This window comes from Odocoileus virginianus, chromosome 8 (genome assembly GCF_023699985.2).
Source record: "Odocoileus virginianus isolate 20LAN1187 ecotype Illinois chromosome 8, Ovbor_1.2, whole genome shotgun sequence".
NCBI lineage: Eukaryota > Metazoa > Chordata > Mammalia > Artiodactyla > Cervidae > Odocoileus > Odocoileus virginianus.
In genome coordinates, this window is record NC_069681.1 from 33,718,819 (window position 1) to 33,745,401 (window position 26,583).

At 52.5% G+C, this 26,583-nt stretch overlaps 1 protein-coding gene and 1 long non-coding RNA gene across 2 annotated transcripts; one reads left to right on the forward strand and one right to left on the reverse strand.

The window, feature by feature from the left end:
• Positions 1 to 5,698: 5,698 nt before the first annotated feature.
• On the forward strand, positions 5,699 to 14,437 carry ZIC5 (Zic family member 5). The gene is made up of 2 exons (XM_070471450.1): positions 5,699 to 7,333; positions 11,683 to 14,437. The coding sequence occupies exons 1-2, from the start codon at positions 5,800 to 5,802 to the stop codon at positions 12,123 to 12,125; spliced, it is 1,977 nt and encodes a 658-aa protein (XP_070327551.1). The 5' UTR covers positions 5,699 to 5,799; the 3' UTR covers positions 12,126 to 14,437.
• Positions 14,438 to 20,459: 6,022 nt separating this feature from the next.
• Positions 20,460 to 26,244, reverse strand: LOC139036319 (uncharacterized). The gene is made up of 3 exons (XR_011489051.1): positions 26,067 to 26,244; positions 23,085 to 23,157; positions 20,460 to 21,514 (listed from the first exon to the last, which is right to left on the reverse strand). It is a non-coding gene; the product is annotated as an uncharacterized lncRNA (long non-coding RNA).
• Positions 26,245 to 26,583: the final 339 nt, after the last annotated feature.

Consider the following 26,583-nt stretch of genomic DNA (forward strand, 5'->3'; position numbering starts at 1 on the left):
AGTTGCAGGTCACCTTTGATTCAGCCTCTCAGTCACTCCTGGGCTAGGCGACCCCTGACCCTTGAAGGACCGCATGTGTGGTGGGGGACCCCCTCCCCTGTAAAACCAATCTAGAACAAAAGAGCTTTGTCCGAGGTTTAGAGAAGTGTAATGTAAAAGAAGGGGAAATCTGTAATGTAAAAGAAGGGGAAATTGTGAAAATCTCAGCCAATGTTGTAACTTTTAAATACCATTTTTTAAGAAGGGGGAGATTTAGTGGAAGCAGAGAGTATCAGGGGATAAGGCCCTCTCTAGCCTGCTAAAAGAACTTCTTTCTACAGTTAAAATTTACTGTTCTGTAACCGGGCTTATAAAAAGTCTCTCTATAAAATATATGTTCACCAGCAGTTTAGTGATAGAGATGCAAATGTTTGTGTATTTGTCATTAGGGACTCAGAAAAAAAAAAAACAACCAACATTTCTGGGTGACAGTGGTTGTGCTTTTGCAAAATGAGAGGACTAACTGTCTTTACTTTGTCTCCTTTCCTGATGGGAGAGTTTCTACTGCTGTAAAACAAAAACAAAACCAACCCCCCAAAACAGAAGGCAATGGCTTACATCAATGTGTTTAGTTATTTTGAGGGCAGTTATCCTTTGGGCTCCCAGGCAAACTACAGCCAGGGAAGCTGAATACCGGTGACAGGCAAGCAGCTTTCCAATAAACTGAAGTGTTATTGCAATAGACTTTGTAATACAATTTATGCTGTCATTCATAAATAACAATGCCATATGTCAACCATATTGCTTACACAAGTAAATCCGTCAACGTGTCACTATTTGATTTATCTCAACAGCTTCTTCAAATATTGAAGTATAGATATTGGAAGGGGTATGGAATGAGGGGAAACTACTTATAAATTTGAGATTAGAAATAAAAGAACTTCCGCTTCTCCTGTATTCCCCATCCAAAAACATTCTAAAGAGTAAAGCATGAGGGGGGAGGAGAAATACATCTCGGAGCCAACGTAAAGAAGTATTCGGTGGTTATATGAACTGTGAATACGTAAGGGGGTTTCTGCTTATTGTTTGGACCTTCTAAACATATTTTAAAAGACGACAATTAGGGATTTGCAAGAAATTACCAATCTTAATGGTTGAATGTGGGTCAAAGGCCATTGAACAATGCTCACCTCTGAGGATAACAAATGATAACCAAATGATAATATTTGATGACAGGTCAATCTTACTGATTTTTTTCAAAGTGGGGAAGTGAAGAGAGGCAGAATTTTTCAAGGCTTTTAAGTACTAAGGTCAGGTGTAAATGGGATGAGTCCAGTTCTTGAGTATCCAAAACAAACAAATAAACAAACACCAAGGTTGCAGTGATGGCCTCACACTCCAGGCCTCTGGGTTTTTTGGTTTGGTTTTGAATCCTCATGAAGTCCATGTTCATGGGACAGGGATCAAAAACTATCAAGAAGCACGTATTTGGTTACTCTCAGCCTCACCCATGTCCGAGGAGTCTGAGGATTCATCTGCAGCTCAGAAGGGCGGGAAATGGAGGGAACCCTTGGAGAAACTCTTAGAACTGAAACCTGAGCGTTTCTTCCTGGCACCCAAGGCCCCAGGGCCAGGTCACAGGTCCCACCAAGTCAAGGCGCCAGTGGTGAGGACTGGGGGCTGGGCAACTGGTACCCGCCGAGTGCGAGCTGGGCAAGGGGCCGGGCACCTCACTGCCTAGTGGCCTGGGGAGCTTGATTCGGGACAAGCCCTGGAATCCGAAGTCTTCATCACTTCCAGCCACCACAGAGCCCGACTGAAATGCAATGTTGCAGGTCCCTGTGCTCCCCTCGCCCCAGCTTTGGAGAGGTCTCCCCCCTTCCACTGTCTGCTAATAAACCCTTCTCCTCCCAGTTGAGCATCCACTGGGGAGCCTTTGGGCTGGGCTACAAAAGTCCTCTGACCCCTCGAGGGGCTCCGAGCACCCTCTGGGCCCGTGAACCTGTCTCTGGCGCAGCCCAGATGGCGCAAGGTGCTCCAGACCGCTGGGCACCCAGCTCTTCTGCAAGGAGGCCGCCCTTGCGGAAACCACGCGGGACGGGCAAGCCATAAAGCAATTGCAAAGGCAATAAAGGCAGCTCAGTGGGTCCCCCAGCTCCTTTCTAGCCCACCTCCCCGTCCCCGGCGTACCCCCTGCTCCCCCTTCCCCCGCCTGCCGAAACAGACAAAGGCTCAAAAGCCAGGAAATGTCCAATTCACTTCACTTAGAGTTTATTAATTGCCCACACCCATCGCGAGGAGACTTGGCTGGGTCCAGGGACGACCGGAGGGCACCGGGGAGCCGCAGTACCCACCACCCCGGGCCCTCGGAGCAGCGGGGAGCCGTGAGCGCCCGCCTGGGCACCCCGAGACCGGGTTCGGCCGCCTCCGGGCAGCGGAGCGCGGAGTGGCCGCCGGGTTCGGGCCGGCTCGGCGTTGACGGCGTCTTCCCACCCTCTTCGCGCCTTGGTTTGGGGCCGGGAGCCGGTTGGGGTTCGGGGTGCAGCAGAGAAGTCTGGAAATCGACGTTCCCCGAGGAGCACCTGTTGACCCCAGAAAGGGCATCTCCATGGATCGCCACGTTGCTGGCCCCACACCAGCACCTCGGCTGCAAACGCGCAGAGAGGAGCAAGGGTTTGGAGGCTCTGCCCTGGCGACCAGCACCACCGCGGAAATGTGGGGCTAAATCCACAGGGGAACTGGCATAACGACTTCTACACCCTCCTGCTTCAAACAACAACAACCAAAACCCACACTAGTATTTATTTTCTTCAACGCCCTGGAAATTGTTGGTGTTTACTTACAAAGTGTGACACAGTTATTGGGTCCCTGGAAACTCGGGATGTGAAGGGGTTTTGATTTGGCTTCCAAAATGGCTTGAAAAAGAACCAGCGCACCTGGGGTCAGGCGGGTCATCACAATAACAAAAAGCGCCTCTACAAAATAAAAAGCTCTTTTATAAAGAAAGGCAATCCGGAAATCCACTGCGAGCCTTCCTGATGATCATCTAGCCAGGCCTATTCTCAGGTTTAATTGGCAGGCGGTTTATTGGCGCCTTATTGGTGTTGATTGAAATTTTGCTTCCAGTTCTTTCTTTTAAGAATTAGCATCTCAAGTCGATTTACCTGAGTCAATTATCTCTTTTTAGGGTCTGAGTTTGGTCATAAATTAGCAAATATTCATTAAACACATTTTGCAAGTATCTCTCTTTCTCATTGCTATCCAGACCTCTATCATTTCCTAAGGAAGATTTTCTTTTTTAAAGCTTCCCATAAAAAGAAATTGATCAGGGAGCTATATTTGAATTAAGACATATTAAATCGATGACAGATACATATCACGCTGTGTTTAACAAGAGTTGTACAAGGAGGCGGGTTCCAGATTCCGGCAAGGCTCTACTGCACCATTATTCACATTTTTACAGCCTCTCCTTCATGCCTTCACCCATTAAACCATTAAATTTCAGCAATTCAATAAAACAAAGCAGTTATAATTTTGAGGAAAAGCTATTTTGAAAGAGATGGAGGTACCCATTTTATTGCACAATAAAAATGCTCAACAATCTATATTAAAGGCTAGGTTGGGCTTATTTTCTTCTTTCTTTATTCATTCTTTTTGCTTTGTTTTTGCTTATAACCTGCAGGAGTGCACACCAAGCTACCATTATGGACTTGTTGGTGATTATTGCTAAAAAAATTCAAATAGAGGAGCCTCATTTGCAAGGTTCTGAGAGGAAGAGAAGACAGTGGCAACAATTCCAAATAAGATGCTTTCTTCATAAGCCATTCATGGAGATGACACAGTCCTTCCTTCACCTTGCCTGGGTGACTTGAAACTTTTTAAGTCTTGGAAAAGAACAATGTGAAAGGCTTCTTCCTCTCCAAATACAGATGTGGATTTTGTCTGTTGTTTATTAAATTGTTTTTCGTTGTGTTTGCACTCAAGCCTAGCTTATTTCACCTTATTTGAGCTTCAGTGAAGCTTAAAGAAAATACCCATTTGAAATCTGATTGTACTATTTTCTTTGTTGGTTTGTCAGTTTTATAGAAGTAATGACATTCTCAAGGCTCGCAGGGAAATTCCCTGTTAAACATTGTTCACACCAGTGTAAATACAGCTATGTAATCAGTTCTTTTCAAAATAATTCTTCCCACTTCTCAGGATGATCTCACAGATGATGGCTTTATGGAGTCTTTTTTTTTAACTTGGAAGCAAAGGAATTAAGCGGGTACCATGTTTGACTGTATCCCAAAATGGGGCGGGGGGGGGCGGAATTTTAGTCATGATTTATTTTCTAAAAAATAATTTTATGTAGGGCAGCAAAAAAAAATTAAAAACCTGATTTGAATTTTTGAGCACCATGGCATATGGCAAAATTTTTAAATGTTCTTTTCTTAAAAGCTGAATGACACTTTAGGGCAATAAGAACCCTTAAGTGTGAAGGATGTCACATTTCACTGCCCCCTCCCAAGTGATGCAAGGACCTATTTCTCTCTTCAAAAAGATTTGATAGCAAATTGCTTGAAAGGGGGTGAGGCTTACTTTTTTTGAAAGCTAGTTTTTATGGTTTTTCAAGGAAAGCATCTCTCCTGCTAGATGAACTTTTTAGAAAAATGGTAACAGCTTCTTCTATTAGCACATAAAGTGCAAAGATACTGCTTGCTTTTAAAATAATTATTTTATTGGCTTCAATCTAACTTGTGGTCTTTTCGGAGAAACTGAGGCACCCATATGGACTGCGTTCTGCACCGGAAGCAGAACTTCTGTTTAAAAGATATGGTTTATTTAGCCGCTGCCCCCTGGACAGATACTGTCTGTCCTGCCCTGCCAGTGTATCTCGGAGAAGCAAAAGTTAGAATCACTGCCCGATGCCCCTCCCCCCCGCGTAGATTTAATTAGAAGTGGCAGATCTAGAACCGATGAGCAGTGAGATTACACTTCGAGCTGACTCCTTTGAACCATGTTGAAAAGGATTCCATGAGCTAAAAAGTCGAGGTAAGACGGTTCCTTTGGGGAAAGACGTATTTTGACTTCACCTGGTGTTGTACAACCAATAGGATTTTAATATCCTTTCTCATTCCGTCTACTGTCTGTGCGCCCTCCGCGAGCGCTCGGCAGATTGAGTGTCCTTCCCAAATAAGAAGTTTCCACCATCCTGTCCTCGAGCACGATGGAGGCCATACATCTGTTCACCCCCTCCTCCCCCAGAGAGCAGCCCGGCGCTCTTCCAAGGGAGGAGGTAAGAAAATGTTTGGATGCTGGAAGGGACGCGGTGTGCACTGAGCGAAGGCTTTTGAAGTTGGGGGCTCCCCCTCCCCCCGCCTTTTGCTCCCCGGGGGGGTCCCCCAGCCCAGAGCTGCCGGCACCCTTCGGCCGCGTGCCGGCGCACGCTCTCCGCCAGGCGCGTCCTGGGAACGCGGGGCGCTGCGCGCGCAGTCCGGCCGCAAAGTTCCTGCAAGTGCAACTTGGGCATCCCCGGGGAGGCGGGGACGCGGGGCTCCGGGGGAGGAGGGGGCGAGAAGCGAAAGAGAAGGAGGCCGCGAGCGCGGGGGCGGATGCCCGCTGGGCAGAGGGCCGGAAAGGGAGCCAATCGGGCAGCCGCGCCTGCTGCCAATCACGCGGCTCCCTCCAATCCCACCCTTGCCATTTCCAAAATCTCGGTCCCACTGTGCAGCTCCGAGGTGGTGTCCGCTCGGCCAATCGCTGGAGGACCGAGTGGGAACAGGAATGAGCGGAGTTAGGAGGCCAGGACAAAGAAGTTAAAGAGCGCCTAACGTATACATGTTTTTGAGGGCGGGCCGAGGAGGAAAAAAAGTACCCCCAGGGAGGGTCCGTGGGTCTGATTGTGTCGCTCTGATGGAGCCCCCTTTGAACAAGAGGAACCCGCCCGCGCCGAGATTAGCGGATCCGGCCGCGGCTCGCGCCCGGCCGCTACAGAACATGACAGGCTTCCCGGCGCTGGCCAGCGCGCCCGCCCACTCCCGGGTCCGCGCCGCGGCCGCGCACCTCCGCCCGCGGGACCCGGGCGCTGACCCCGGCGTGGCCGGCGCTCCGCTCAGACCGGAGCACATGGCCCAGGCGAGCGCGCCCGGTCCCAGCCCTCCCTCCCAGGCGCTCCCGGCGCAGCCCGAGGCCCCGGCGGCCGCCGCCCGCGCCGCCGCCGCTGCCGCCGCCTCGGTCGCGCACCCCGGCGCCCGCACCGCCCCCGGCGGCGGGGGCGTCCGCGGCGGGCCGTCCCCCGCGCCCCCGCCCCCAGCCCCTCCTCCCCCTCCCTCCCCTTCACCTCCCCCTCCTCCCCCTCCTCCTCCTGCCCTCTCGGGCTACACCACCACCAACAGTGGCGGCGGCGGCAGCAGCGGCAAAGGCCACAGCAGGGACTTCGTCCTCCGGAGGGACCTTTCCGCCACGGCCCCCGCGGCGGCCATGCACGGGGCCCCGCTCGGAGGGGAGCCGCGCTCGGGCCCCGGCTCCCCCCAGCACCCGGCCCCGCCTCCCGCCTCGGGCGGCATGTTCATCTCGGCCAGCGGCACCTACGCGGGCCCGGACGGCGGCGGCGGGGGCCCTGCGCTCTTCCCCTCGCTGCACGAGCCGCCGGGAGGCCCCGGCGGCCACCCGCACCCGCTCAACGGCCAGATGCGCCTGGGGCTGGCAGCGGCCGCAGCGGCGGCCGCGGCGGCGGAGCTGTACGGCCGCGCCGAGCCGCCTTTCGCGCCGCGTTCGGGGGACGCGCACTACGGGGCGGTGGCGGCCGCGGCGGCCGCCGCCCTGCACGGCTACGGAGCCGTGAACTTAAACCTGAACCTGGCGGCGGCGGCCGCGGCAGCGGCGGCGGCGGCCGCAGCCACTGGACCGGGGCCCCACCTGCAACACCACGCGCCGCCCCCGGCGCCGCCGCCCCCGGCGCCCGCGCAGCAGCCCCCCCACCTCCCGGGGGCGGCCGGGGCCTTCCTGCGCTACATGCGGCAGCCAATCAAGCAGGAGCTGATCTGCAAGTGGATCGACCCGGAGGAGCTAGCCGGGCCGCCGCCGCCGCCCCCGGCCGGCGGCTCCAAGCCCTGCTCCAAAACTTTCGGGACCATGCACGAGCTGGTGAACCACGTCACCGTGGAGCACGTGGGCGGCCCCGAGCAGAGCAGTCACGTCTGCTTCTGGGAGGACTGTCCGCGCGAGGGCAAGCCCTTCAAGGCCAAATACAAGCTCATCAACCACATCCGCGTGCACACCGGCGAGAAGCCCTTCCCCTGCCCCTTCCCGGGCTGCGGCAAGGTCTTCGCGCGCTCCGAGAACCTCAAGATCCACAAGCGCACTCATACAGGTGGGTGTCTGTCCCCGGCCGCCGCCGCCGCCGCCTCCCGCCGCAGCTTCTGCCGCCGCTTTCTCTTCCTCCTTCGTCTCCTGCTCGCCTTCATTTTTTTTTTCCCTCCCTCCTTCCGCTGCTTCTCTCCGCATCCGTATAACCCGGACATGTGACTTCTTGTTTTTCTCTCCCTCCCTCCCCCTTTTTTTCTATGAATAAGTAATTCGATAGCATACACACAGGCCCCCGCGCTCGGTTCCCACGCGGTCGAGTCTCCAGCGCTCCCCGCAGCCCCCTCCGCCGGGACCGGCCACGCGCTCCAGCCGCCGCCGCCGCCGCCGCCGCCGCCGCCCCGGAACAGAAGCCGCCGCCGCCGCCGGAGCAGGAAGGCGTCCAGGACGGTCGGCAGCCCCCATCCGCCCGGCCCCGGGAACGTGGGGAGGGCGACGGGGAAGGAGGGCCGGGACCGGAGCCGCTCCGGCCGCACTTGCCTCCCCACCGGATGGCAGGCCCCGCGCGGTGTCCGCGCTGCAAAGAGCCGGCGTGCTTGGGGCGCGTGGGGGGGTTAGCGGTGACATCGGGGTCGCCAGCTCGCTGTGGCCTCTCCGGGAGGAGACAGGGAGGGGGGTCTTGTCCCTTCCGGGCGGGGTGCAGAGTGCGAAAGGAATGCGCCCCCCGGAGACCTTCCCCCTACACACGCGCGCGCGCGCACACACACACTGGCCCACCGTTACACACCCCACATGCACACGTTCACGCGCGCACACATCACACCAGCAACAACTTGACACACCCGTGTTCCTTCTGACCCCTCCCTCAGAGCTGGGACACCCCTGGGCCCTGATGACACAGTCACGCTTGCTCATTCACACGCCTTCATACACACCTGTACTCACACGCGCCGTCACACGTTTTATCACACGGGCCCTGGAGCGTGCTGAGAAATTGGTTTCTGTCATTTTGGAGAAGGTTCTCCCGAGAGGAGGACGGGGCGGGCTGCAGAGGCTGCTTGAGGCCCACCGCCCGCCGTGGGGTCCCCTCCAGCCCCGCCCCTGCCTTAGGTGGGGTGGGGTGCCCCGGTCCGGGGTGAGGGCGGCTGCGGCCTCGGGCGCCGGGTAGGCTCCGCTGGGCCGTGTGTCCCCTTGGGGCGGGCGCGCGCGCGCTGGGCCGGAGCGCCGATGAGCGCGAGAGCGGTCGGGATTTATAGGGACAGACGAGATTACCCCTCGGAGGACACTTAAGTAACTGGAGTTTACGTTTGGCAATTACTTGGCTGATTTATCGGCGCGGTGGCGGCGGCGGCGGCGAGGAGGCAGCCGCCGGGCGGGGCCCCAATCCCTGGCCAGCGGCCGAGGCCGAGGCCACGGGGAGGGGCGGGGAATCTGCGCGAGGACCCGGGCCCGGGGGCCCCGAGGCTGAAGCCCCAGGCCTCGCTCCTGCCGCTGGGACCCGCCAGGCCTCCTGCGGCCTGGCCGATGACCCCAGGCTGGGAGCCCGTTTTCCCCAGAGGCTGGTTTGCCAGCCGCGTTGTTTTCTCATCGGGATCGGCCCGCCTTAAGTGATGTTTCCAAAAGGAGACTTCCCACCAGGCTCTCGTAAAACCTCCCCGGCCCCTCTAAGCCAGCGGCTGGCCCCGGGGCCCAGCACTTCCCGACCGGACGGAGGCCTGGGGTTATGGCGGTGAAACGCCCCACCCCTCCCCCCCAAAGGGAACCCCCTGAAGGCGCCCGCGACCTCGGCCCCTTGCCGCCTTTTCATCTCCGAGGGGAGGGGACCTTCCCTCGGCGGCCCGGAGGTTGGCCCGGGGGAGGCCGTGCTCGCCCGGGTCCCGCAGGGAGCTGGAAGCTGACGGCTCGGGTGCCGGCCCTCCGGTCCCTGCCTGGGACGGGCCGCCTCCCGCCCCCCGCCTCGAGCGCGCGCCCTCAGGGGCTGGGGACCGGGACGTTTGGTTTTCGGGTTCCCCGCGCGTAGGATTGCGTCCCCGCCCGGCTCGCGGCGGCGTGGGCCTCGCCGGGTCCCTGCGGCAGGGATGCCAGCGCCCGTGCATTGATGCTCGGATCCGCGCTGGGTGCTCTTGGCGGTCCCTGGGCCGCTGAGCCATCGAGCCTCGTGTCCAGAGGGGGCCAGCCTCCCCACCGCAATGCTCTCCCTTTTTGGAAGGGCGGGGGTGGGGGAGAGGCGGGCAGTTATCCGGGGATCCTGGGACAGACTGATCAAAGGGAATAATCCCCCGACCACTCCAGAAGGCCCGTTTCCTGACCCACGTGCCCCCAATTCCATTTATAACCTTCCTTGGGGCTGGACTCGGAGTTCCCACACATAGCTTCCCTCACTCTCTAAAACCCTTTAAGTAGTTAAATTCCGACGTGACCCCACTGTCAGCGTCTGAAATGTAAACACTGGGGCCTCTCACCCTTCCTAGTCAGGTAGAATTTGGTCTCCCCCACCTACCCACCCCTCAAATAAAATAGGCATTTCTATCACCCTTTCCTTTTTTTCTGTTTTCTTTCTCCACCTCCCCTTGTGCTGGCTCTTCTACCTTTCTTTCCACACGGTATTTGCCTTTTCTGGGCCTGATTCTTAATGCTTCTTTTTATCGTGAGCACTGGTGAAGCTTGCAACGTCCAAGCCGTTTACTCTGCACAATAAATGCTTAGCTTGTGCAGAAACACAATGTTCTAAAAGGCAACATTTGCATAGGGTGAATAAACCCACTTAAGCCTCCATGTTGAAGAAAAGCTGATTATGCTTTTTAGGGGGAAGAGTGCTATATTAAGTTAGTATTATCTCCAACTTAAAGTGGAATATAGAAATCAGGACAAATAACCAGTGTTTTGATAAAACTTGATTTCTGTTGCAGCCCCTCTACAGAGAATTTTTAAAGGGTGTCACTGTCATTGCATTATGTTGTGTTTTTCTCTCTCTCTGTAGGCCAATGTAGGAGTCATATGAATAATAACTCAATTTTTAAACATTACTTCCAGGTAGGGTAAGTTATATTACAGGCATCTGAATACTTTTCAGATGTGCTAATATACTCTGGCACTGAAGTAGTTATTCATTGATGAAGTTAAAAGAGAGAAAATTACACCAAAATATTTGTATAGGAAAATCCACCACAGAAAGTTTATGTACACTAAGCTGTCTTAATAGTTGTTTGGCTTTCTAAAAAACAATTTGTTGAAAAACAAGGAAAAGACTGTATCTTATGTATCAGCAGAGTAGCTGCTGAAATGTAGAGAAACTCCTTTTAAAATCATTTAAATATAAGGAATAAATATATTACTATACCACAGTATGTATGAGATAACATTCAATTATGGACTCAAATACATCAAGTTCATGGATACTAAGGTGGGGGGGGGGGTCATAACTGCTACCTGCTGTCTTTCTGTCCTTGCTGTTTTAAGACCAATGTGTAGAGTGGCTGGGTTATCTAGTTGTCTTAGCATTTCTACTGCCTGCACCCAGGACCTTGTGTTTAAAGGCCCTGTGTTCCTGTAGTGGGTAGGACAGCTTAAAGGGGCAGTGGGCCCAAAGACTCTGATAAATAGCATTTTTTTTCCTGTTTACTATTAAACAGTATAGTAGAAGAAGCCTCTGGCTGAGGTTTGTGGTCTTTATTAATGCTTGTTAAGGTTCTGTTCCGCTAGGGTCTTAACTGCCTAGTAAGTTGTGAGAAGAGCTGGGAGAAGGAAGAGGCCAAGAGCCTATTCTGTGCCCAGCTAGGCTTGTAAAAAATCTAGTGGTCGGATCGTGGTTTTCACAGATGTCTTTATTTCTGGGGAGAACGGGGTTTTGGTGTATTGCCTTTCCTTTCCATCAGTGAAATCCTGGGGAACACTCTTAAACAAAATGCGATTATTATAATTTTACTGATCAATCCCAGTTTACTTTTAATTATCTGTTTATTTTCCTTCTCCTTTTTTTATGGTCTTCACCTAAGCTGTGGCTTTGCTAGTTATTTCATCAGCATTTATCTTGACAGGGGGGATCTGTTTGAATTTTTGTGTGTGTAGACCCACCAGGGACAAGGATGCAGGCATTTGGGTCCCCGCTGGATCTCAGCATTATTGCTCGATCCAAGCTCTTGGCCCTTCTCGCCTTGACCCCTGTGGTACGTCAGGGTCAACATCCAGCCTCTCGCAAAGCCCAAGTCCACGGAGAGCCTCTGGGCCTGGGGACCCTGCCTATCCCGGAAACACCCCTTCCCTGGAGCATTCTGGAACCTGGGAATTGGGAATTAGGCTGGGAGTCGGTCTTCAAGAGAATGGGAAGTTGCATCCTCCTGTCTGCTTGAAGATTATTCTCTCAAGTTCAGAGGACTCTGAAAAGCCCCTGTTAACCTCCCCTGTGCTTTCTTGCAGGGGAAAAGCCTTTCAAATGTGAATTTGATGGCTGTGACAGGAAGTTTGCCAACAGCAGCGATCGGAAGAAACACTCCCACGTCCACACCAGCGACAAGCCCTACTACTGCAAGGTCCGGGGCTGCGACAAGTCCTACACCCACCCGAGCTCCCTGAGGAAACACATGAAGATTCACTGCAAGTCCCCGCCGCCTTCCCCGGGGGCCCTGGGCTACTCGTCAGTGGGGACCCCAGTGGGCGCCCCCTTGTCCCCAGTGCTAGACCCCGCCAGGAGTCGCTCGAGCACTCTGTCCCCTCAGGTGACCAACCTCAACGAGTGGTACGTGTGCCAGGCCGGCGGGGCCCCCAGCCACCTGCACGCCCCTTCGAGCAACGGAACCACTTCTGAGTCTGACGAGGAGGACATGTACGCGAACCCTGAAGTCGTGCGGACGATACATTAGATTCGATCAGTCGCCATCACCATCAGTAAAGTAATAAGTGGGAGCCCTTGGACCGCATCCTAACCTGAGACAATGCCGAGCTCGAGACAAACCCGTGACTCAGACTTGCCACCGGGTCTAATTAGCCCTATTTATTCAGTATGAAACCCTATGGTGTTGGTACATTTAATTAATTTAATTAAGATATTTGGGCTTTTTTTTCCCCCCTTAGAAAACAAACAAACAACAACAAAAAACCCAACCAAGCTGGACTTGTATGTTGCAGGGGGACAGGACTGGGAGCAAACTGGACCAAGGAAGATACATGGAGAGAGTATAGCTCGTCGAGACACACACTGCCAATGCAATATATGTAGTTCTTTACAAGGGTGAGAGAAAAAGCGTGAAGTCAGAATTCAACACAGCAACAAGGCCCTCTGCACTTCCCGGAGTGCCTCGAGACCGCCTTTGACACCGTAACGGAGCCCCTCTGCTTCCTGCGTGGGCCCTAATTCTGCAAAGGCCTCTTGATTGTAAATCACACACACTTGCTGCATCGCCAACAGATCCTGGACTGTACCTATGTCCGAAAATATTTGTAAAGACCGTTTCAGTTCTAATAGTTGTAATTTCTCATTCCCACTCTTTTATTACTGATCTCACCATAACACAGTATTTTTATACAGGAGTGTTCCTTCAGTACCCTGCTTGAATGATTAAAACAAAAACAAAAGACGAGACGCAGCAACCTAGTACATCTCCATGCATTGTGTCACTGTGATTGTTCAAGCAACTTGAGAGAAGAAAAGGCTGCTGCAGTAGACAACTGTGAAACTGTGATATTTTATAAAATGGAAGAAATTCAAGTGCTTTCTTTTTCCTCTTCTTTTTTTAAATCTGAAATCTCAGATGCTGCCTCTTTACTCTGTCTTAACTTCCTGTGTAATAAAAACACTATGTTTTAGATCATAAGTTCTTTGGGATGCCAAAATTCACAGGCAAGTGTAAGGAGGTGTGATGTTGGCAACATGCCTCTTTTTTGGGAAAGCTGTTTTAGAGACAGGCCAACCTCTCTTTTATACTGTTGTATCAACCTTTTAAAAGTCTTTATTTTTCAACGCTGGAAACTGCATTTTAATGCATTTTCTTCCACCTGAGCACACGGAACTCCATCCCACTTGAAAATGACACTGTATGATTTACATTAAAAGAGGGGAGGGAATTGCTATACATATTAAAATTGTTTAAAAGTTTATAGCTACCACCAAACACTGATGAATGTGTGACCTTTGCCAGAGCTGTCAAGCTAGGACAAAAAAGGTCAAGGACCTAAGACAATAACTCTTAGTCAATTTATTTTTGGTTGGTACAACACATCTCGTGTGCAAAACGTAGTCCATCATAAACATCATACAAATGGAGTAAAGAGCACTAATTTATCCTCAGAGACCCTGAAGACACCCCTTCCCCAGGGTTTGTAGAGATTTGTTTTGTGTGCTGTGAGTGGTTGATGTAGTCTTGTCATTGTTAATAATTTGTATGTGAACACTATTATTTGTACAGTTGAATTAATTTATTTTCAGACATCATCCTTTTTTTTTTCCTGGAAGAGTTCAAAGCACACCAAAGAATTATATTATATACATTTTGGTGAGAGATTGTCATTTATGACCTACGATTTATTTAAAAAAAAAAAAAAAAGGAAAGAAAATGGGAAAAATATATTTTTAAGCTTACTTGAATGAACAACGTAATGTGAAACCAGGACTCTTCCTGCATGTCTTCTGCATTGTGATGAGATTATAGAGTTTAGAGAAATATTCTATCACTAGTACAGTGCATGGTGCTGTCACTCCGAAAGCCTCTCAATGTCGTCTTCAGATTGTTTCGGTGACTATGAAACATGCAGACCCTCCTTTATAAAGAAAAAGACCATAACACTTGAATATAAAATAATTCTACGTCCTTAAAGTTTATGTGATCTTCGTATTCATTTTCAAAGCTCTTTCAAATAGACAAGATGAGGTGTGAACTTTGGGGGGGATAATTTATGTATCGTAAACTTATTCAAACAAAATATTCCTGATTTATAATGAGTTGTTTTATTTATACAACTTTTTCAATGGTAGTTTGCACTATTCTTTATTATGCTACAGGTTTATTTATTATGAAACAAAGGAATATGTATTTTATGTATTTTGCCATGCATAGGTTAACTCTGCCACAGATTTACTGGTTCCTGATACACTTAAAGTAAAAACTTAAAATGTGTACCTCTGATAGAAAGCAAGAATGATTATGAAGTAAAGAGTTTAATAAAAGTATTCTTCCTATGTATCGCTTATGTTTTACATGATGGCACATCTCTGCCATTCTCTTTCAAGCAGAACAGGTGGCTTATGCAGTAATCATTTGGTTTTCTTCCCTTGATCTCTATTTCTTTACCCTCCCCAAGCAATCAAATATGTTTACAGCTTGGTTTAATTTACAATCTAACCTAGAAAGGACAGTATATTTATGAAGACTAAGCCCTGCAGGTTGTACGGAACAATGGCATAAATCTTAAGGGTTACTGCGTGCATTTGTTAAAATTAATAATAGCCTTAGTGATCCTAACCAGTGGAGAGCTGGAAAGCAAATTTTAGCATTTTTTGCTGTCCAGCCTCATTCTGAAGAAAAAGGGTAACAAAGAATGAGGAAAAGATGGAGAAAAGGACTAGTGAGATGTCTGCAGACACAAAGAAGGTGAAAGAATCAGGAGCTAAGGTGGGTATAGAGTTCAAAACATCCTGAATGAAGCTCAGCAGTGGGCATCAAACACCTCTTCTGTTAGGTGATGGGGATCAGAACCCACTTGTACTGTGGTTTACTTGGAAGTTGAGTGGAGATAAGTAATTTAGCCTTTTGGGGCAGGTGTTATGGAGAAATTCACTTCATTGCCACAAAATGCCCAAGTGGCTTAGAGTAATAAGATTGGCTGTCCATATTAACAAGGCTGAATCCTTGTTTGTTTTTAAGCTGACTGATACAAAACTGATAAAAGGCAACTAGTCAAAAACAATTGGTAGTAATGTCAATAAACAGTTCTCCAAAAGGTTATAGTGGGTTTTTTTTTTTAAAGTCAAGTTCAGTTAAATGAAGTAAAGGGGAAAACAGGTTGCAAAGGGTTATTTGAAGCCAGATGACAATAACCAGAAGATGAAGGAGAAAAACACTCAAATGAAGTCCCCAATCAATGGAAAAACTTATAGCTCTCTAATGAAGTTTCTCGTGAAAAGAGGGGTGACACAAAGCCACCAAGACATGAATCATTCATGGGAAATATAAAAGATAAAAGATATCTGACAATGAGCAGAACCTTGTATAGAGTGTATAAAACAAGTTTCCCCTTCTTATTTTCTGCTTTAAAACGCACAATCTCCCACTCCCAGCACCTCTGTCCAGTCTATAGAGTTGAAATTGACCACTGCTCGTCCTGTGCCACTTCAAAGTAATTTAGTCCAGAACGGAAGGCTTGGCGCTTGGACAATCTTCATGGTGTGTTAAGATTTCTATGGCAATTGGCAAGCAAGAGGTTCCCATCTGAATATGTCTCAAAGAAAGCCACTTATTGACACTAAGTTGGCTATCATCAAAGACTTTATCTTGCCTAGGCAAAACGTGGCCCTGGTGGCCCTCTCGAATACTGCTTAAATCATCTACCTTTGTTTTCCAGGCTAGGAGGATCTTCAAACACAGGAGTGTCTGTTGTTTCTGCATGTTTTTCCCCATTTAGGATGCTCCGAAATGCTAAAGTACAGAGAAAGAGCTGGAGGGCAGGCATATTCTTTTAAGGAGATGGAGATGACCACACAAGAGGGATAGGAAAAGAGGAGGCCCAAATTCCTTGAAAGCCAAGTCACAACTGATCTGCGACATCACAGTTTTGCCATTTACCCCAAATCTTGCATTTGGAAGCTTTTAGAGACCATAGTGGTTCTCTATCGTCTATCTATCCATCTATCTATCATCTGTCTCTTTCTCTATGAAAAGGAACAAGAGATGTTCACCTGAACCATTTGTTATTCCAGTTTGGCTGGGACATAAACTGGGCTGGTAGCTGCAGAGACAATATGATTTCTCAAGTGGTCACCTTCAGTCACAGGAAAAGCAAGCTGCACAGAGAAAACAACCCAGACATACGGTAATACTGTCAGCCGGGCACACCACACTGCCCGCTGGTCCCTCCACCAGCAGTCTACCAAAACAGACACACGGCCAGGAAAGCCATCCTTCCAGGGCTGGAGGGTTGGGCGGGAGGTCCACGGCGACTGGGCCCTGGGGTGGTCAGCACACTTGCCCTCTGTGAAGAAAAACTTGCAAAAAACTCACGCACACACACTCCGGAGCACACATTCACACAGGCGAGTGCCTAAGCAGGCACAGAGAAGTTCAAAGGCATGTTCTTTGAAATTCAAAGTACTGCTTTTACGGTACATCCACACGGAGTAGGCATTGCTATGGCAATGGGCAGGGCCAGGGGAGTCTGGAAGGAGGGTCCACAGCATTGGAGACACTCTATTAAGATACAGTTGCAGTGACCTTTCCTTTCACGCCAAGTTAGCTCCCTCGATTTTCACCTGATCAGAAATACATATGCCACATCACATTGCCTAGATGTAATAGTATACATGTATAGACATATATGTGTCTTTCCGTCCACTTTTTTTTGTTAAGATTTCCCCCTTAGAATCTCCCCGCTTGAGAGAAAGGAGAAAGAATGAGGAGAGGAGGAGAGAAAGGCAGGCGGGGGTGGGGGTGGGTGATGTCAGAGGCGGGGGGAGACGGGGGCAGGGGCGCCCCAGCCCGGGTTCCCCTTCCTTCTCTCCCCACATAAGTACTTTTATTTGCAGAGCGATTGTTCTTTGTTTATTTAATACAAGTACTGTGTGAATGGTGAAAAATAAACACGATGAAAAATAACCAAACAGATGATTCCTCCGAGTGAAAAAGCCCGGACTTAATAAAAGTGCGAAGCAGTCACCGCTGAATGAGAAACCCTTTGAAGTGGAACTTATTATAGGAGGAATACTTCGGGGTTGCCTTAACGACGCCGCTGAATCGAAAGCGCTCGCCTTTGTCAGCGATTTGTTCTCCTTTGCTGGGGTGCCCGCAGAAATTACTTACATGGGCTGCCTTAACATGCAGCCTGCAAATCAGTAACCTTGCAGCTCAGACTTGCAGACGCCACTGGGCCACGGACAAAAAAGAAGTCAGGGGGAAACGCACCAACCTTTCACGCCGGGTCTCCGGGGATGGGGGCGGCAGATAAGTTGTCTTACAACGGCCCCCACCTTCGGTCCCCACCCCCACTCCACGCCGACCCCTGAGCCTAGGCCCGGGCCCCCCATCCCCATCCCCCATCCCCGGCTCCCTCTGCGGCCGGGGAAGCTCCGGCCTCTCCAGGGCCCTCCAGCGAGAGGCGCTCTCCGGCGCGCGGGCCGGGCCTGGGACGTTCCCAGCGGCCCGGGCCATATTTAATAAGGGTCGTTTATCACCCAGGCGCTTTGAAGGGTCGCCTCCAGCCCTGCGCCCATTAGAAAGGCGGAGGTGACATTTAAACTCCGTTTTCAAGGCTCGCGGGGGGATTTCAATGAAAAGGCAACTCGTTTGTCTTATGAGCCTGGAAACAACCCCCTTCTCGCTCCTTTTGACCACATGGCATAACTCAAAAACAATAGTTCAAAAGTGAAATGGCATCGTGGCGTTCACTGAGAGACAGGCCCCCATCTAGCACCAGAGAAAAGAGGGAGCCCGCAAGACAATGCGCTTTTTGTGTCTGACTCTGTCACAAGGATTGTGTTGTTTGCTTTGGAGGCTGCGCCTGTTACACTTTCCTGAAAGTGCTTGTGTTAAACAAGAGTTATAAGTCATCCCAAACAACAAACATTTTGATTTTCTTTGCCTAAAGGGCTTTCCCTGGCTATGGGCACCGTGAAAAAATAATGTCCTTGCTGAGAAAGGAACACCAGTAGTAGCATTAGAAGCGGGCGCATTAAATATTGAATGACACGGGGAAAAAGAGCTTGTCGAGGGGGCACTCAGCCTTAAAGTCTTTCTTCAACTTTGTCTTCGCTGGCTGCTGGACTATTTAAGATGGTATTAATTAAGGCGGCTTCGGGTGACGCCGAGCCCGCCTGCCCCTCGGCCGCGCTCGTCAATGGGCCTGTGTCCCCGCGCTCTGCTCACGCGTTGCCTGGGCCGAGTGCAAATGTCACTTCTCATTTGGAGGCTGAAGTGAAGGGCCATCCTGCATTAAGGGCGGCAGGGATGTAGTCGGCAGCAGGCGTTAAAGGAATACGAGGGGCTGGGGGCCGGGGGCGGGGAGGCGGGGACGAAATGGGAACAGCTGCCCTGGGCCTGGGACGAGCGCCCGCCACCGGCGTGCACGGCTTCCGGCACCTTTTGGAGAGGGTTGTTTGGCAAACACCGGCCGCGCGGGCCTCGCTGGGCCGGGACACCCATGCTCTTTTCGAAAGTCTCCTCTTGCGTGGGGGCCATCTACACACCAGCCCTCCAAAAATCGAGCAGGCAGTCTGGCGGGGCGTTCTCTTACAAAGGGAGTAGCTTCTGCAAAAAAAGACAAAGGCCTGGCGCACACCGGCTTCTTTCCTGGCTGCCTCCTCCCCCCTCCGCCCCTTCGCGGATCACAAAGCCCCTAAGGGCCTCGGCCCAGGACCTCCTACCCCATTTTACAGACGGTGAAACTGAGACCTTAGGCCAGGCTCAGGGTTTCTTGTCCGTTTTCCCGCGAAAGAGTGGAAAGGAGAGACTCTCATGGAGACCGGAGACCCAGACAAGGGAGGAGCTCTGTTTAAGGGTGCCAACATCCACGTCAAAGATCCCCTTCTCCCCAGTCCCAGGCATTTGATTCAAAGCAAATGAAAGTTGGTTTCAGCAGCTGGAAATTCCTAACATTAAAAAAAAAAAAAAATGAACCTTTACTGCCAACTAACTGTGGCATAAATGCAGTGCATGTTTGAAGAAACTGCTCAGTTCTCCATGAGGAAAGACAACTTGGCTGGGGAGAAGGGGGCAGAAGACTCTGGGGGATTGATTTCTGCAGCCAGATTGCCCCCACGAGGGCCCGTGTCTCCTGGTGTGGGGTTCCAAATGGACATGGGCCTTCTCTTTTATCACAAGGTCCCTCTTTCGTGTGTGTGTGTGTGTGTGTGTGTGTGTGTGTGAGAGAGAGAGAGAGAGAGTGAGTGAGACAGAGAGGGGTTTGGACGCTAGATGTCTTGCACAGGCGTCTGGCACCCTTAACTCTGGATTCATTTGCATTATCTGATTCTCCTGGGGATGTGCCCCTCAAGAGCTCCCTGGGTCCCCCGGGGAAGGCGAGGTCACATTTCCCAGAAAGCCATGCTGCAGGAGAAGCAGTTCGAGCCAGGGGGCGGGGATGGGTAGCTGGGATCCGTCGGCCTGGAGACTCGAGCCTGCGGCCTGCACCCTCCGCCCCGTCGGGAGCTGGAGGTGTCGTCGCTCTAGCGTGGGGAGCCGCCTGGTGGGGGCCGAGGTGGGCGGTGGGGAGGAGAGGGGCTGGGCCAGACCAGCCCCCGCCCCCTCCGGCACCAGGTCTGCAAAACCTGACACTGGGGCTCACGTGCTCAGCCGCCGACCGGGGCCACCTTTCTTCATCTCTTTTTTCCGGTCCCCTTCTTCCTGACTCTATTTTTTTTTTTTTTTTTTTGCACAAACAGGCCCCAAGTCAGGGCAAGAGATGCAAAAACGTGGCCTTTTGGCCCGGTTCACACTGTCCAGGGCGGCGCGTACATACACACATACACACACACACACACACACACACACTCGCTCAACTCGCCCCCCCGCCCCCGCCCAAGCACTGGGCACACGCCCGGGCTCCAGGCACCTTGCCAAGAACGCGCGAGCACGCTGCGTGGCACAGTGGCTGAAGTTCCTGCACCAAGTGGCGGGGGTGGGGTGAGGAGGGAGGGGGTGGGCGGCGGTGGGCGCCGCCGACTGCTGGCGGGTGCGCACAAGTTCAGTGCTCAACTTCCCGCTCTTAACGAGACCCGGGATCCCTTTGGAGACGCCCTCGGGAGCCGGCGGCGGGGCTGGGAGTGGCGTGGGTAAGCTGGCCGGCGCGGGGCGCGGGCGGCGGGGCACGGGGGCGCGACAGGAGGAGGGCGCGAGGGTGCCCGCGGCCGGCCGGGTGCTCCGAGAAGTCAGCGCGAGCAGCTGTGACTTCACCTATTAGCCCCGATGTCTTTCCGAGGAGCCTGGTGGAGTTAAACAGCCCACAATGGGCGCTCTGGGGCGCCTCCAGCCTGACCTCCACCCGGGTTTAATAGTTTCATAGGAACTTCATTAAATCAATTACTTAGTGAGCACATCATCATTTATTTGTAATTAGCAGCGAGGAACGCGTTCTCTCCCCCAGCCCCGCGGCCCGGGTCCCAGCGGGGTTGGCGGAGTTGTGCAAGCACTTTTGTTTGCTCGAGTGTTGACTCCCGGCATTATTCGGCCCCGGTAATCTTTACGTCTTAATCTAGCATTCAGGGGGCGAAGGGAAAACAAACAGGGCGCAGGCCAGAGGCCAGCCCTGCGGTGCCGGCCGCGCGCGCAGCACGGCCCTCGCTTCGCGCGCGCAGGGCGCGTCTCCACCGCCCCCTCTCCATCCCGCGGAGGAGGAGAGGGACCCACGGGGCAGTTGGAGGGAAATGAGGCAGGCCGGGGTTCGGGGAGGGCGGGAAACTCAGAAGAAAAGTGGCGAAGAAGAGGTGAAGGAGCGCAAAGAGGGAACCCGGAGCCGGAAGGCACATCCCGCAAAGCGAGCGCAATAAGGAAATGCCCAGGCTCGTGCGCCTGTGCCAGCAGCGTCGGCGGGAGAGTGCGTTGTGTGCACGTGTGTGCGCGCGCAGTGTGCGTGAAATCACATCCATTTTCAGCTGCTGGGAGCCGGGCGGGGAGAGGCAAGCGCCAGCGGGAGGTGTCGGCCTGGCGTGCGTGGGGACAGCTCACTGGGTGTCTGAGCTGCCAGAGGGCTTGCATTTGGGGGAGACTGCAGCCCGGAGCGCAGCTCCGTCGCAGCCCACAGATTGCGAGCGAGTGGTTAGCGATCGGGAGCGGGGGGGGGTGGGGGTGGGGGGGGTGTTGCTGAAAGCTGAGCCCGAACCTGCGCGTGCGGAGCGATGCGAGTCGTGACCCCGCGAGTTGTTGATTCCTTTCGGGTGTAATTGTCGTTCCCCACACGTCGCGGCGCCGGCCGAGAAGCCGGCGGGTCGCGGGGGTGTTGGCTGCCGGGGGCCAGAAACGTGGGCGACGCTGAAACGTTGCTGCGTCCCCCCGCCGGGCACCCGATTTCCGCTCGCGGTTTCAGAAGTCCCTCTGGCACAGGAAACGCTCCACTAACAGCGGGAGATCCCAGCGCAGGAAATGGGGGCGGGGGGAGGCGAGGGGTCACTGACGATCCGGCTCAGGTTCTCAGGAGCCGGCCAGTATGCACAGCTCAGAGGTTAGCAACCGGCTCGTGGGACCCCTTCCTGCTCCTACCCCAGGAGTGGGCTTCCAGAAGCAGCCCTGATCCCAGATGATCCCTGAGGTTCGCCTCCCAGGTGGCCCTCCTGTCTGAATTTTTGAGGAGAGGGTCTTGAATTTCTCCACCGGCTTTTGTGGCCAGGCCTGTCTAATCCAGGTTAGTATCTGGAGGCGGTGGTTTTTATCCTGTTGGCTCAGTGTGGACCCAGAGAGAACCTGGTGCATCAGTGGGTGGGGGCTTGGTGACCTGATCTGTCCTGGGGGTAGTGGGGAGGGAGGCCCCAGGGCCTGGCTGCAGTGGTCTCCTGGGAGTGGCAGCTTTGTTTGCCTGGGACCCTCAGATGGGCTCTCCTGGGGCCTCCAACTGGGAGAACTTGTACCCAAGACACCACCTTGAGGTGCAGAGACCCCCACCGAGGCCCCCCCGCCCCTCTGATGCTGACCCACCCTGGATTGTCTGAGAACTTGGGTCAGCCGGAAAAACAGGAAGTGTATCCAGAAAACAACCTACCATCCCCTGGCAGGGCAGCCATGGGGAGAAGCACCCTTTAAAACATAAGCACACTTTGCAACTTGGCATACTTCTTCCCACCCCCCAAGGCGATCCACGCTGACATAGTCAAAACGGTCAGGCTTCCAGAAGGATTACCAGCCAAAGCAAATATGTATGCATAAAGCAAAACACAATCTTCTTACATATATCTCCAAACACTGTAAACACCAGCCCTCCTTAGAACCTGTTGGCCATGTTTCTGCTCTGATATAATGAATACTTATGCAGGTTAAATGTATGTTTGATCTTTCATACAGACACAGAGTTCCAGTACATTTAAATCCAACCTTGCATATGATCAGGGCCTACCCATCCTGCACCTAAGCAAGTTTTGGGACAGCCTTGAAGGAAGCAAAACTGAGAAAGCCTCCTTTTGAAAATAACAGTAACATGGAATTCACCCTGACTTGTCTTTCTCTGCTTCTTCCCCTCAACCTTGCAGCGACCCTCCCCCTCCCCCAGCTTCAACAACGTTTAATAAAACAGCATCATCGTAGGAAAGCCAGTCCCGCAAGCACTTTATGAGCTGGCAGTGACTTGGGTGAAGCAGCTGATGTAGCAAACCTGGATGCTGGCTGCAAAGTTTTCCTAGATAGGCAGATCCGGCTTTTCTCTGCCTGCTCCAGGTCCTGATAGCTTCAAGCCATCAGCTGGCTCACATCTCACACTCTGTTCTGCTTCTGTCTTTACTGGGCCGCGGGGCATGGGCACCCAGCCCTGACCAAGGCCCTGGCTTCACAGTGGGAGCCCTGCATTTGCTCCCCACCTCCTTCCAGTGGGCCTGCCCTGGCAGGAGGTGCAGGACCCTTCAAGCCTGCTCCCCTTATTTGTCTGGGGCCCCTGGCCCTTGGGCCCATCACCCTGAAAACGAATAGAAGTCTGCTCACATTGTGTCCTTGTCCCCGTGGAGGACTCTGAACCGGCTATTTCCTCACTGTCTGCAGGATGCCTCTTCCTGACCTGCAGGGAAAAGAGAGCCGGCCGTGACAGACTGCAGACGCAAAGCTGACCAAGGCGTGTGTGACTGACCCGGGAGCCTGCTCGGGGGAAATGGCACGTCAGGGAAATTTAAGGGAGGGCCAGGGGAGACTCGGAATTTCGGAGCTTATGCCAACTGTCTGTCTCCTTGTTGACTGCCCCCAAGGCGCAAGCATTAGAAAACCTGTGTTCAAGGTCTTGTGTCTGCTGTGTTACTGAGTGAAGTATCTGGGCACCCCTTTCTGCCTTCAGACTCAACGGCATGGGTATCTGTGTGTCTGTGAGGGGCAAAATCGTGATGGGATTCGAGGCAAGTGCAGGCAAACGCTGCAGTCCGGCCAGTGCCATCCCCCCTGCCGCCATTTTCCTCACCTTTGACTTTCTAGACCTTTGTAGCAACCACATAAATCCAAGGGCTGAGGTGGTCCAGAGGTAGAAAGGTGCCTTGAAAAGAACCAGTGTCCTTGGCCACTGGCCAGGAGACTGGGGTGTTGAGTTAGATCCTTCCAATCTGAAGAACGCTTGTTAGGAAGGAGCAGAGAAATGATATCATGAAAAATATCCTTCTGGCTTCTTACATTCCTTTAATGGGAAGCCTTCCCTGGACTGCATGCCTGTCTGGAGAATTGTAAACATAAAACTTCCCATTTCCTTAAGAGCAAAGGAAGCCCAGCATGGGCCCTGGGGGAGCGGCGGGCGGCCTCTCTCCAAGGCCCTGGGGAGGCCGCTGTGGGCCTGTTGGGGGAGAGACACAAGCAGGAGACAGCGGAGACGGAGAACTCATGTCCATTACTCACAGCTTTACTCTCCCTATTTAAAACATGCTGGTAAAATATGTGTGACATAAGAATTACCATCGGAACCATTTTTAAATATACAGTTTTGTGGCCTTAAGTACATTCACATTGTTGTGCAGCTGCCAACATCATCCATTTCTGGACCATTTTCATCTTCCCAAACAGACTCTGTTCCCATTAAGCACTAACCTCCCATCCCCCTCCAGCCACTGATAACCTCTATTCCACTTCCTCTCTATGAATTTGATTACTCTAGGTACATCATGCAAGTGTAATCCTATGACGTTTGTCTATGTCTGGCTTATTTCACTGCACGTCATGTCCTCAGGGTTCAACCATGTTGGAGCATGCATTAGAATGCCACGCCTTTTCATGACTGAGTAATATTCCAAATGCATGGATCCATAACATTTTTTTATCTGTCAATGGACCTTTGGGGTGTTTCCACCTTTCGGCTATTGTGAATAATGCTGCTAGGAACATGGGTGTCCTCACAGGCCTTTATATGTACCCATGTACCTGTGTATTATACTTTTCTGTGAACCGAAGGAAAACACTTTAAAGGGGAGCTTCAGCCAAGAACTGAGAATATCTGATTTCTCACTTGGGTCTGGTTTTCTAAGGTCAACAAAGTGCGGCTGGGTCTCAAGGGAGTATTAAAGCATTGTTTTCCAGTTCCATGGTGTTCCCATCTGTGTGTGCATGTGTGTGTGTGTGTGTGTGTGTGTGTGTGTGTCCGGCCCTACCCAGTGCTGTTGCTTCAGAGGAACTATTAACACATTAATATTATCAATAGCAGGCAGTGCCTGAACCATTAGGGATTTATGAAAACATCTGAAGCAAGTCGTTTCAAAGCGCTGATTTGTTTTATAGTCAGTATTACATTTTATGACAGGCTCTTTTGCCAGCAAAATGAGTGTACCGGCATCACACACTGCTCAGTAGACGGAAACCACTGCCCTGCAAATTCGTGTTCCAGATCCCTTGGGGAGCTTCTGCAGTTTGCAGACAAATACTGACCCTTTGCTGAAGGGTCGGCCCCGGAACCAGATAGCAAACTCCACCCCCTCTTGCATTTTTAGCCGTAGAAAAACTACGGGTCCTTTTTCTCTTTCTCACTTTTCTCAAAACTCAAGAAGCAAGCCAGGATCCAGTAGCCCAAGGCCAGACATTTTCCTGGCCGCCTCTACTTTTCCTGTTGGATTGATTTTGCCCTTGATTTGCCAGTTTCACCGGGCAAGCTCTCTAGATCTGGGGAAGTCGTTTCAGCCCCGCTTAGAACCGTGGGGGAGGGTGCCTAAGGTGTCCCCTGGAGCGACGGATGTCGCTCAGCTCCGTTCCAACCCGAGTCCTCTCCACCCCACCCCCAGTGGCAACCGAAAGAGGAGACGGCATCGTGAGGTGGGGGGAGGGCGAGGGCACGCCGACCCCCTGCACCCCACCCCCACCCCCACCCCCAGGCTGGGCTTCGTGGCTCTCCTCCCAAGGGCCCCCTCTCTGGGACAGGACACCGCACTAGAAAGTTCCCTCTCCGCGTTTCCAGGGAGCGGGGTTTGTAATATTTTACAGCAGCTGTTTAACATTTCCCTACCTAGTTATTAAACACGAAAGGGAGTAAATTAAAACGGCAAAGTAAAATGAAATAAAAGGCGTCTTTTCTTTCTGTAAAGAGACAACACTTAATTAAGGAATATTTGAATCCCACAAAAATGCAGACTCTCAAGGGTTACATAAAACTTCTTTTTAAACCGGGAACAAAACTCCAGAAAACTGGGGAACTGGCCCAAGACGGGAGTCCCTTCAAACACGAAGCGCCTTCCTCCAGGGACCCTGGGCCCGGCCCCCAGGTCTCCCCTACTCTCCAGGGTCCGAGGGGTCGGTTGGCTCCAGGGGTTCCAGCTTGGGGGGGGCGCCCCGCCCCTCCCCCACGGCCCTCGGCCTCGCTTCCCTCGCCGTTTCCCTCTCTCCTCCCCTCCCGACTCTGTTGCATTGATTTTTTGTTTTGTTTTGCAACTCTCTCTCCTTCTGGGTTCCCCATATTTTCGGGCAGCCCGCCCCCATCATCTCCGCCTTCCCGAGCTGCGAGAGCGGTACCTTCCTGCCTTTTTTTCCTCCTCGGCTCTTAATCTGGTTCTCGATTAGATAACAGAGGCTTTGCTCTCCGTCGGCGCGATTCCGCCCTGGGGGCCCAATTCGGCCCCGGCCGGCCCTAACCCCTCCCTCCTGCCCTGGGTGTGGGCTCCCGGTCCCGCCGGAAGCCTGGCTTTGACCTTTGCCCTCCGCCCCCTTCTCCTTCGGGGACTCCCCCGCCGCACCTGCCACCGACCAGACTCAGGCAGCGTCAGGGGTGCGCAGCCACAGGGCTTTGGAAGAAGCGGGCTCAGCTCTGGCTGGAAACCTGCTTCCTGCCTCGGTCCGGCTCCGCCGGGCGTTCCCCGCCGGAGGCAGAGGCCAGAGCATCCCTGGCCAGGCCCGAGTTCTTCCCTTCGTACCTGCTCAGTCCCTTCGCTCTCCGGGAGAGTGCCTCCTTTAGTCCTGGCTTCCAGGAGAAAGAAAACTATGGGGATTAAGAAAATATGGATTAAAAAGGAAAGAAAATGTGCATGAAGGT